Here is a 12935-nt window from a genome sequence, read left to right as displayed (position 1 = left end):
GATGAGCATGGGATGGCAATTAACCTCTGTGTTGATTTCTTATCAATAGAGCTGGGCTATATTTATTTACACTGCAAGATTCAGTGTTATCACTTGCCAGACACTTGGAGGGTCCCAAGGAGGATGGCCTGGCTGAAGTCGAACAGCAGCACCCTTACAACACACTCTACAGGCAACCACAAGGAAAGTGTTATTAAAATATAGATTGCTGCCCAGGTGTTGAAGCATGGCTTTCCATACTGTATATCCATATCTGGTACAAAGAGACAATCTCAGCTCCCAGCACGCAGGAGTTCATACGGAATGGTCTAAAGGAACAGTGCCACTGTTTAAAAATAAATAAATAAATAAAATCATGTATAGGTCAAAGAGCAAGATGCTGTACTCATCAGGAATGCACCTGGGCTCTGCACATCAGCCCAGTGCCTAGACCTGCCCAACCAGTCCCTGCTCCCCAACCCCATGGGCTGTGGTGGGGACAGGAGCACAGAGGCTGAGGTGAGGGATGAGAGGAAGAAGGCGCTAGCAAATATCTAAGTATATTCAAGTTTTCAACCTCATTGAAGATACTTGTAAGGTATTTCACCCAGAGGTGAGCTACATTTCAGAAATCCATCTAGAGAACCAGCTCTACTTTTGCTTCTTTCAGAGATGTTAAGACATTAATTAAAGCCCAGGATACCTTGGCTGTGCCTCTTTGGAAGAAGGAAAAAGCAAGAGGTGCATAGCACTGCGGGCAGTAATGCAAGTTAACAGGACTCTGTTAACTGAAAGTTTCCAAATGTGTCTATCTGCTAAAGCATTGGATCCAAGAAGTCTGACATCAGTTGATGGGTTAAAAATCAGGAGGGTACACATCATTAAACTAACACAAAAGGTTACAATGACCTAAGTTAGAGAAAAAAGAAAAAAAAAAATCCACTAAGTTAAAACATAAGGCTGCTTGCTAAGAATACTAGGAGCAAGATCATGTAATTATCGTGTAATGATAAAATTTTTTAAACAGAGTAGTAAGATACATGGTGATACAAGTTTGGTGGAAAATAAAGCATCCATTTCCAAAATTAGTGACACCATAACATATTAATGAATACAATTTAGAAGCATTTAGAATGTCCAGGACAGTGATACGGGAGACATTTAGGCAGATGGTTCTTTTGTCCAGAAGTTTCTTCCCCACACCAACATACCTTGTTCTGTCAAGAGGTGTTAACAGGCTAAAAAGATAAGAACTAAGGTCTATACATTTGCTGGAAGTCAACTGCCTGCCTCTGAATTCATAAAGTACCTCTGTCTGAAGTTAGCATTACTGACTCAACTCACAAGTTAACAAAAAATTATCTTGTATTAATTCCAGTGTTAACTGGGTAAAGGTTTCTCCTTTCTGCTGCCTCTGTAGGCTAGTGCTAGGACTTGGGCTGGATTAACTACACTGTACTGTACAGATGCCCTTTCTTGCTTCTGACTCACAGTAAAGGCCTTGAAGGCTTCCACAGATTTCTGCTTTTCCTTCTGCACCTCTAGCTTTGACAGTATTTGACACAGGAGCCCTCTTAAAATGTTGGCAATCACTATTGCTTAGTGAAGACCGCACACAAGGCTTGGCGGTGCCTAGGAAGCCAGCAAAATGCCAGAGTTGAGCGTGGAGTCAGAGACAGAGGGGTTAAAAGAAGATTTCTGATGACAACAGATTGCCTCTAACCCACTATCAGAGTTCAGAGTTGCTGCTCCAAGCCACATCCAGCTCTGGATCCGAAAAAACGCATCTCCCCACAAATGTGTTTTTCAAGCCATCTGCAGTTCAGGCTTTTCATAACAGCACCTCCCAACCTGAGAGTTCTCTCCCTTCCCTCCCCGAATCCCCTTCATCCTGCGAGCCACGGGATTTTGTTCTGTGTGCCGAGCACCGACGCCACTGTTGCTGTACAGCCACAGAAAAGGTCTAAGTCACTTAACCCAGCAGATGCCGATCTGTCCTCTCCACCCGCAGCACAGCACATCTTCAGCATCACACAGAAACGTAACTGGCCAACTCTCTCCTTTTATTTTAATTGCACAACATCGTATGCAGATTATTCTTCTCCAGGAATATCTAACAAAACACTGGTTTCATTTCCAAGTTTGTCATTAACTTAGGGAGGAGCAGTTCTCAAACACAGAGGATGGGGAGCAGCGAGGACACGGCATGCCAAGCCCAGAGGCGTAACCATCCACCCAAGTCACTCCTCAGGGCCCGGCAGTGGCCGGGATACGACACAGGGAAGAGGTAGTTTAAAATACAAAATTTTAACTTGCATTCATTTAAGCAGTGAAGCAGGGCAGGGGAAACAGTCTTCAGTAATACAACAAAACACAGAGCTTGCTAGAGAGGTTGCAGCCTCCTGAGTTTCTCAACTGACACTTTATGTGTATTTTCTTACTTCAAATTATGAAACGGTTCCCTGTGGCTGCTGCATTTACCTGCTGTAAGGAAAGGGAAAACCCAACAACACTGCTCAAGAACAAAAGCATCTGCATGAATAGTTAATCCTTAGAAGCTATTCTTGGAAGCATACCCATATTGGCAAGCTCCTAAAACACAGCTATATTTTACATAAATTTAAAAAAATCTAGCACTAGCCAGGTTTAGAGACTTTAATCTTAATTGTAATGTTTGCATCATGCTTTATACCTTCCAATCACTGTAAATGAGGTGACCGATACAGAAGCATTTAAGGTTTTAATTGACATGTTTCAGGAAAAGCCAAACTGTACTGCAACAGCAATTAATTTAATGTTTTCTGTACCACAATAACTCAGATTTAATCCTAGCACACTGGCAGGGAACTTGCATAAGTAGATTAGACTGCAGATTTCAGTACAATATGCCAGGTACAAGAGCGCTTCAACTTGTAATTCTCACTGCCAAGTTAGCGTAGAACCTCCACAGATTTAAACACAAATTTGTTCTTTCCCCCCTCTGCCGAAGGGGATGTGATCCTCTTCTGCACCGAGTTCATTCACATACCTGTACGTAGTACTGAACATTTTCTCCCCTTTTATAAAAACAGGGCATTTGTCACATTAAGAGAACATAAATTCATCTATACCACAAAACATCAGTTGAAATGAGGCAAATCAAGCCAGAACTGGCAAATACAAGGGCAGGCTATAATTTTCAGGGCATAGTCCCCCTCCCTGAACATTTGCATCTTAGCAAATCAAGTTGCCAGAGCAATGTTTTAAAGCTTTTTTAGGTGCAGAATTGTGATCTAGCTGGAAGGAACCCATCTACAGAATAGGAAACCATGATAGCACTGAATAATGGGGACTTTAATTACCAAGCAAGCAACATTACCTGAATTTCCAACATCACAACAAGACAAATGCTGATACGTTCACTATGAGGAAGTAGGAATGGACCAGGTTACACCCTCTATCTATTTAGTGATTGTGGTGTTTTTACAAAACAATGCAGAAATAACAGTGCTGCATACAGTGCTGAATGTCCTTGCTTTAAAAAAAAAACAACAACAAACCAACCACCTATGGTAAAGAGGGAAGGGAGGAAGAAATCTGGGAAGCCATTCAGGAACTGAAAGAGATGCTCAGCAAAGAGTTAATTTGTTAACCAACACAGCTGTCTTGGCAATGATCTGATCACAGTGCCCAAGTACCCACAGAGACCTAAGAAAGTACCTGCTGCCCAAGACATAACTGGTAGTCAGGGCACTTAAATGAGAGGGGAAAAGTACGCACACAAGCAAACAGCCAGCCTGTAAGCTGAAACCAAACTAGTTCAAATTAAAAGACACCCTTGAACAAAAAAGTGTCAGCAACCGCTAAGGAGAATTCAAAGGAAAATAACAAATCCTTCCAACTGCAGGGCCCTCCTACCAGAATCTAGCTGTGTGCTTTACCCAAACATGAGTTAAGAAGTTTATTATTGAACTAAATAGGTAAAGCTCAAGTTTTAACAAAAAGAATATAAGATGACCTCATCTGTCCATCCTTTCTGTCTTTCCACAGGGTGTAAATTTTGCACATGCTACTTCAGCAAGACATGTAAAGTGTTGGGACTAAGTCCCACTGCTGTATCTGTGGCCTGGGACTGAACGTTCTCTTCACTTGTTGGAGATGTGCAACAGAGGATGCATTCTTTGCAGGTGGTCAGAGTTCTGCAGTCACACGTCTTTATGACCAGGCTTTTTACTCTAACACCTCCATCTGTGGCAAGTTTTTGCATACACCTGTCAAGTTCAGACACCTATATAAAGAAGAGGCACCTAATGTGCACATTTCTAAGTGCATTACGTACCCTTGAGGCTCAGTACAGAAGGGCCTTTCATTCATATGACTGTGCTGTACTAATAGACAGAGATCTTCCTTTAATGGCTCCATGATTACTATACCAGACTGAAAAAAAACCTACCCAAAAACCAACCAACCAACACCCACAAAAAAAGAACATCCCCCCCCCCCCCCCCAAAAAAATAAAGTAGTAGAGAGGAGGAGCAGAGATGAAGCCTTTGTCAAGGGAATGGCTGACAGCGGAGTCAGAGACATCTACATATTGAAGACGTGGATAAGGAGAACAGGACTCAAATTTTGCATGCCTATGCTCAGTTCCAAGCTACCAATCTTGCTCTTTGAAGCCCATGAGTTCTGTACTCAGATTTTAATAGAAACAGTGAAGCAACAGAAGTGGAAGCACAGTATAGCTTACATCTATCTGAAAAGACACGCAGCCTAACTTCAGTTTATGCACAAGACTTGCAATGACTTTTGTATGCTTTCAACAGTTCTGCAAATGTATTAAACAGGAAGAAACCAAGACTTGGTCTTCTCATGATCAGTGTAATAAAAGTATAACACTAAGCTGCTTACAGAGCCTATAAAAGAAAACCACCCTGCAATTTGAGTTTTAGTCACCAAATTAAAAACAATTCTGGCACAATTCAACCATATGATCTCAATAAGAAACAGAGACATAATTCAGAATTGCCCTGTTTACACGATCTCAGCCACTACCTTAATATTGACTTAAATATACAAGCAGTACTTTCTTTACTCTTGGCACCTCTGCAGCACAGGGGATTATTTCTTCTCCCTTCATTTTATGGATGGGCGTCAGCATTTAGTGGGCAGATGCCTCCAAGGGGCAAGTGCTAATCCCCCAAAACTTCCCATCTGAAATTCATCCCTTACATGTCAGATCTCCTTCCTCATACAAGTTTGCTTATTTCGCTCCTATCTGTAACACAGCTGCTGCTCTTAGGCTGTTCCAGCATCACACACGGTTTGGAGCTCTCGAACATCATGAGCAGGGCAAAACAAGTCTGATGCTGTTGTTGCTTTCCTCTCTCCCTTTCTCCCTGTTTTTAAAGAACTATACTCAACTGTATCCCAAGGACTTAGATCATGACAGCCTACTTAACAGTATGTCATCAGCCAGAAAGCAAAGTGTTTCTCTTCAAATTACCTTCTCAGCACACTGAGCTCAACAATTTGAGAAAACAGAGACCATCACCACAGATGCGCAGCTGTAAGGCTTTATAACCAGTGAAAACTGTAGTTTTACCTTGCTATTCCCTCAGCCATACCATCCTGGAGCTGCTATCCTCCTCAAGAAATACAGAAAATAGTATCTATGGTTTCAGACAGATCTTTCTGTAGCCTGCAGCTCTGCCATCCAGATCCTTCTGATTAGATACAAAGGGTATTTATTCCCTGCTCTCCACGCATAAATATAATGCCTTGAGTTTTTTACCTACTGCCAGTATTTACCTACAAAAAACTCAGAAAATACCACGTTGGAAGGGCAGAAGCACAGATTAGTCCCAGTATACACAATACCTACGTCTTAACAAATGACAGATGTCTTCAGTAGAATAAGAGCAAAGGAAAGGCATTCAGCGGACTTCCTTGTCTGAGGAGCTTGAGGATTTCATGTGATAGACTTTTTGTGACCAAAAAACGCTCTGTCATTACCAGTTGTTTGTTCCATGATCATAGGAAAAAAATTCTGGCAAAAGAGCTCCATATAAGCAGGATTGTTTGTGATACCATACAAGCCCACTTAAATTTAAAAAAACTAATAGCTACAGAACAGGATACAAGCTGCCAACCTCAAAGGAGATGCTTAAGCATATACAGTTTGAAGTCTTTTAGTTTAACACTTGCGGCGAGCAAGCCCTGTGCTTCTAGAAATGAGCTTTCAGACAATAGCCTGACCCCATTTCGGGTATAAAAACTGCACAGTGAGTTTCCAAATAGGGTGGTACAAATTCTGACTTCCAAGTCACATGCTAGAATACAGTTAGATGGACATATCTTAATTTAGATTGTAGAACTCCAAGCTCAAGGATCCACAGTCATTTTTTAACAGTTAAAGCAGGATTTTTTTTTTTTAACTAATATTTAACTTTTCCTGAAACAGTGTCTTTTAAAAAGGTAGGTCTGTTTGGGTGCTTCTGCTTACAAGCACCAAAAAGTTTTAGCACCTGAAGAGTCTTGCTCACCTCCTGCATAGGTTTAAAACACCTCTATAGCATGGAAGCATTACTGGATACAACACTGCAGTGAAGAACAAGGTGGTGTGACACTCTAACTCTAACGAAGCCACCAGAAGTCTTATCCCTATAGTCCTGGCCAGTGCCACTTGAGCAGATCTGAGCTCCTCAGACTGAAGTCTTTCCTTCAGATGTGTTCATCAGTAGTTCAACGAAACACAAACTAGACAGCATTCAGAAGCACATCCAAGGTTAACAAGCCTGTCAACCCACAGCATTTAAAATCAATGGTAGGGACAAGGAACCCTAATACTAAGAAATTAATTGATCTTTCCACAAAATGGAAGCCTATTACTGGAATTTTACTTCCTAGTCCACAATTCTTCAAGTGTTAAATCCAAAATATAGGGACAAAGAATTATTAATTTCTGTTATTTTTCTGTCTGACAACTATATAACATACTGTAACGATACTTAAGTCAAGTACTTACAGGGTCTCTCAGCTCTTCATTGTCTCGAGTTGATGTTCGAGGTATTTTCACCGGGATTTCATCTCCACATTCAGTGTCTGAAGCATTTGGAGACTCTGCTAAATCAAGGAACTCATCTCTCTTGTGACCTCTGAACCTTATTTTGTCCAACTTCTTTAGCATGTTCAGCACTGCACTTTTCTGCTTTACCTTAACATGACGGTTGGAGTCTCTGCAAGAAACAAGACATCAAGAGTACTTTAGAAAGCTTGCAATAAACCAAAATACACACATTCTAATCGCTAACTACTTCTAACCATCTTTCAAGGGCCTTCCTGGCACTGGAGGAAAAACATGCTGCAGCTTAGCTTTTTAACAGGCATTTTTTCCCCAGTGTAACAGATGCATGGTTTGTTTTTCAGTAGTTGATGATTTACCATCTTCCCACACTATCATGGCCTCTTTCTCATGGCTATTTTTAAAGCAAGTCATAACGGGCACAAGCTAACAACCTGCACTCCAGAGAAAGATTAGGAAGTCAGTTCCTAACAGGTTACTTGAAACAAAAGAACGTTTAGCTGATAAGTCCACATTCTTCAAAATGCTGATGCTTCTAATCAAAGACATGAAAATCCACTAAGCTTCACAACCAATCTTTAAATCCCAGAAAAACTGGAGCAAAGGAGTCAGGAGTCTATCGTACCTCCCTACTGCTTCAGGCTAAGAAAACAGAAAGTACCAAGGGTTTATTGAAGAAAACCACCAGACAGATCCACGCACAAGATCCCACCAAAAGCTAGAGATTGTTGGAATCACCTATAAACCACTTTCAAATGTACTGCCCAAATCCTTAAAATTACCACTACTTACAATTTTTATTATTCCCTTTGAGACACAAAGGCAAATCACTTTATTAGTGATGCTTTCACATTTTACTGTAAGAGAAATAGCACAGCCAGTATTTTTGCAGAACCTGCAGGTGCCCCGGCCTCCAGAGGAATGAGAAATGCCCAGCACATTTCACTTCCAGAGACAGTATTTGACATGAGCAGTACTTAAATTCTAAATCATAAACCATACAGGGAGAAGCATTTTGCTTTTTAAAAGACAATAGAAGAAAGCTTAATTAACGTATGTAAACTCATTGTAATGGTAGCTTTCCAAGACACTGCACTGTACAACTTCTGATTCAAACCAGACCTGCCAAATCGGTCCAATTCAATGCTCTACGTGTACCACACTCCACATCAAAGGTCCCAAGCTCCATCTTTTGCAGAAGACTGGGGAGGTGGGAAGTTAGTTCCTTGATCCTGCCACTCCAGCAAGCTACTGCTCTGGCAGTTTATAACAAACCAGCCGCAACTTTCTAACTTTCTCTGCTACAAACTCTGTGCCTCAGCTCAGAGCATTCCATTTGGAGGGTGCTGCAATGCTCTCCCAAATGGATTTTGCAAGGGTAAAAATTTATTTTGAGGCACTTGTTGCTGTTACTATCCTTTCTTCCCCATGGTCAACACTGCCCTCCTCTTCATTAAAAAACATGCTTAGCTTCATGGCATGTCATCCCAGGCACTGGTGTGAAATGAAAAAGCAAAGACAGATCTAGACATGCGTCAGTTCAGGAGTATAAATAAAGAGCAAGAAGGAAGAGCCTTTTGCTGCTGGCTCCCACAGCCTTTGCACTTGAGGTAATTCTCACCTCCGAACACAAACCTCTTTTCAACAGAGCTCTTCGTCTTTCCCTGCGGATTCTCCGCTTACCCTAACACTTTGGCAGTGACTGTTCACACCAAGTTCAAACCAGATCGTTCCCTTCAAAATCTGCCTTAGTTTGCACCTCTGCTAAGGTTTACTAGCACCCTTCACTTAAACATTTAAGTTTGAAACCAATACAAATCCCCTATAGTGCAGCTGGCAAAAAAACCCACAAAACTCTTCCTTTATCAGAGATGCTTAAAGTTGCAGCCCTGTGTTTAATCTTTCACTTAAAGAGAATCACTTGCAGTAACTTACACCAAGGTTATTTTCCAATAACAGCTTTTCTTTGAAGTTCTATTACTTGTCAAAGCTAAGTTTAAAATAGCAACACTTCTTGCTCATTCATGGACTATTTGATGAAGAAACTTGTCAGCTATCACATCCAGAAATATCTCTAGGCCCTACTACTAATAGCAACTAGAGAGCAAATGCTATCAGGGAAGTTTAAACCCCTGATAAGCACTGGCACAATTGTATCACGCTCCCTCCCATCTCAAAGATCTCCATCTATGTTCAACCACTTTCACATACCATGTAAGTCAGGCCTACAGCAAAGCAGTTGTAAACCAAACTCCATTTGCTCACCATCCATGCCGTCACTGGTAATGACACAGCTACATGAAGAAATAAGGATGGTAGAGTGCTATCCTTTCCTGCTCAGCGCTCATCAGCCCCTACCAGTGGAGGACAAGCATGCATCCCAAGCCTTCTCCAACCCTCTCACAGGTGGAGCAGTTAAGGCTGCAGACGAACATTGCTGTCCTGGGTGGAACCAGGAGTCCCTAGCATTCTCCTGTTAAAGCCACATTTATCCACTGCTCCCCAAAGAGCAGGGCTGGATCTGGACCTCTTTTTATAGCCTGGCATATACAGCACTTCAATGGACATTTCAAGATCTGAATTCAGTTTTCCCCTTAGAGTGGATTCACATTCACTTACCACACAAAAGAAGTGAGAGGCAACAAAACCATCTTGAGACAGAGCAATCTCCAACCCTTCTCTTCAAGCTTTGCCTTCAGGCAATGACAAATGAAAGACCCACAGGGCCAGTGAAAAGGCCCAGCAGTGTAACTGCCTGGGTTGGACCCCATATGGGAACACAAAATCCTGAACTCCAGCCTCCTCCTAGGATGGTTCATGCATTTCAGCCCTTGGTCACAGAAAAACCTGGCCAACAGATGTACCCACGAACACATTTACAGTATTTTGTTACTAGTAAAACTGATGTACCTATCCTTAAGTGTGTTACTACCTGGTCTTCTAAAAATGCAAACCTTTCTTTAAAGCCCTAATAGATCACTCCACTGAACAGAGTCAGCTTAAATTCTGTAACACAGAGGCTAGCAAAAAGAGACATCATCAGTGTCAGTATTTTTAAAGTATTAATCAGTAGGTTGACCATTAAAAGATGAAACAGTAAAGAATCATGTTTCTAGGCATTTTTAAGTGCTTTAAGTACAAGAAGCTGTTATATAAAAGTATCTGCTCAGTTATAATTTAAAAATAATAAGATCATTTTGTCTAAAAATTGTTTTGAGTGTACCAGGCTCTCAGATTACTTACAGTTACATTACATTAACCTAAGCAAAAACCTAAGCTTGCCAACAAACTCCTATAGAAACTCATCATCTGGCCTCCAGCCAAACGTACGATCTAAGACAGGCTTTTTATGTCAGCAGCTGTTCTTGCAACTAGCAGCTTTTTTTTTTTAGATTAAGATCAATAAATATGGCAACATTTCGGCACTTTCAGGCTCACTAGGAAAAAAGCTTCTCACAGATTTTGTATTCCAAGTGACCCGGGTCAAATTTAGATAAGCTTGAGGAAGCTTTTGTAAAACATGAGACCAGAATCTGATCTAGACTTAGATTTATTGTAAAATATAGGAACTAAATATCAAAACATTTGCTTCACCACCATAGCTATTCATCCCCTTACCCTCTCCCTACTACCCATCCACATCCTGGACTCAGCTGGTTCAGCTCTAAGTTTCGGGCTGTTTCTAGTAACTCCCCATACCAGCAACATCAAAACCAACATGCAGTTTTGCACATGCACAGCTCAAAGTGCAAATGCAGACCCACATCTCCCTCTGCTCTCAAACTAACCATAAAGAAATATTATGAAATTATAATAAAAATACAAATATTTTAACTCTGTGCATTGTAAACACTCATTTCCCAACACTGTCATACACGTGACAATAATTGTTCTCACTACCATACAACAAACAAGCTATAAATAAGAATCAAGACTGGTATCATGCTTGCAAATTACTAACTTCAGCAACATAAAATCAAATCTGTCCTCCCCAATCAAGTTTATTTCTGCATACAAATACCCTACCATTAATGTAAGCAACAGGAGATCTTTCCCACATTCAATGCTACAACAGAAAATGCTGCACAGCACAGTAAGGCAGACGCTGACTCTGCAAGACTGATTTAGGTCCAACTTTGTTGCACCTCAGCCAGATCTAATAATACTAGCAGGTCCTCTGTTTTAACATAGTAAGGCTATCTTACATTAACATGCTTACAAACAAGGCTATTCAGGCACCCAGGTTTTTGAGAAGGTGGCTTTTATTTCTCTTGCTGCAGTAGCAGAGGTCAAACTGGCAGAATTATACAGCAGCCTGCAAAGTTATTGTGAAATCCCAAACCATCTATTAAAAAACTAGGCAACAGTTTATGTGTACAGGGTTTGATTAGTGAAAAAAGTCTGTATTTTCCACACTTAAAAAAAAACCCACTCTAAAATAATCTTTAAAGGTGGTTTTTATAATTACCATTAATGTCTAGTTGCTAAAGCAAATCCTTCACGGCTGAGGTTTTATTCCTTTTACAGAGGGCCAGAGAAGAAATTCCTTTATTTGGACCTAATATGAAAACCCTCAATTAACCCCCAAATAACAGTCAGACGTTCAGTTTAAATGAACATACCAAGACCCAAAACCCCAAACCAACATAAGCACACATTCCAAACTTATGCTAAGTAGAGAAAAATCAAGTTTTCCCAAACTTTCACATAAAAATCATAAGGAGATCTAGCACAGCTTTTTCTGCCACGTTTACAGAGAGGCTTCAGCAAGGAGACAGCCAGCTGCTGGGGAATGACAAAAGCCAGCCTGCCTGGTGCAGTTTGAAGGGACTTTGGTACAGGGCTTGCTCCTACGGACATGGCCCTCACCCCTTCCTGCCGCTGCTCCACCCATGCTCTGCTCTTGCACGATCGTGGAAGAGGTTGGGATGCAGAAGGGAGGAGGGAACTCAGGGAAAGGTCAGTACCCTGCACTAAAAAAAAAAAAAAAAAAAAAAAAAAAAAGCAGTCTTTTCTGGACGTGCCTAATTAAAACTGGAAACCTCAGTGAGTACATCTAAGCCTACAACAGATTCACAGTCCAGCTCTATATACTGCTCTGTGCAAAAAGTTCCTCTTGCTACATGATTTTTTTCCCCCCAATTTCTCATTTTAATGGACAGAATCTCATCTCAAGTCACTGTCTGAACATTTTGTACTTATTAATATTTAAGAAACTAACCAGAGAAAGATCAACTGACTGCACTTGAGAGCTCCTTGTCTGCTCAGCTTTTCTTCGCCTGTGCACACACTTCTCCCAAATTGCTTGCTCTCCGGAAGGCTCACATCTGTGAAGAAAGCCAAACCTTACCAACAGCATCTCTTCTTGAGCAACAGGGAGTGGTTTTGTATAGATGAAGTTGGCACCTTTCAAGAAAACTTTACACTAAGCTGAACTCAACAAGACGCTTAAGCACGCAGAAGGGACACAAACCTCACTCAATGCAGCCCTTTCGTGAACGGCGCCCATGTGAGACTTGTATCATCCAGGACTACGCGGTATGTTAAGCTCTCTGTAGAGAATGATGTCACCATTTCTCATTGGAAACCAAGAAACGGCAATACTTTGGCCCAAACATCCAGTTGGACTAGCCAAGAGCAGCTTATAAACACTCTCCAAAAGTTGCAAGCATTGCACAAGTGCCCTCAATTTCCAGCATCAACAAACACGCAAGGCTTGACCTTCAGAGCTGAGCTCTCCCCACGCTCAACACGTCACAGGTTCATCCTGAAATTAGTCACCGCCTTAGCGTCACAGTCTCATAAAGTCATCCTCCAGTTATGTCACCCTTGGCCCCAGGGTCATAATATGATGTAATGCATATACAGAACAAACTGCTTTCTGGTTTTGAGTAAC

The 12935-nt window shown here is 41.3% G+C and overlaps 1 protein-coding gene across 4 annotated transcripts in view; it reads right to left on the bottom strand.

Moving 5' to 3' along the window:
- Positions 1–12935, bottom strand: part of GRAMD4 (GRAM domain containing 4) — a 78058-nt gene that overhangs the window by 46183 nt on the left and 18940 nt on the right. For 3 of the 4 annotated variants that reach the window (XM_069801894.1, XM_069801895.1, XM_069801896.1), the window contains exons 2-3: positions 12280–12366; positions 6983–7193 (exon numbers count right to left, since the gene is read on the bottom strand). In XM_069801894.1, coding sequence (XP_069657995.1) covers positions 6983–7193; positions 12280–12366 — 298 coding nt within the window. The remainder of the gene's footprint in view (positions 1–6982; positions 7194–12279; positions 12367–12935) is intronic. The other variant, XM_069801897.1, reaches the window with a different exon arrangement.

The sequence above is a fragment of the Haliaeetus albicilla genome, chromosome 14 (assembly GCF_947461875.1).
Source record: "Haliaeetus albicilla chromosome 14, bHalAlb1.1, whole genome shotgun sequence".
Classification (NCBI taxonomy): Eukaryota; Metazoa; Chordata; class Aves; order Accipitriformes; family Accipitridae; genus Haliaeetus; species Haliaeetus albicilla.
Note: the sequence above shows the minus strand (reverse complement) of the source record. Positions and strands in the feature narration are given on the sequence as shown.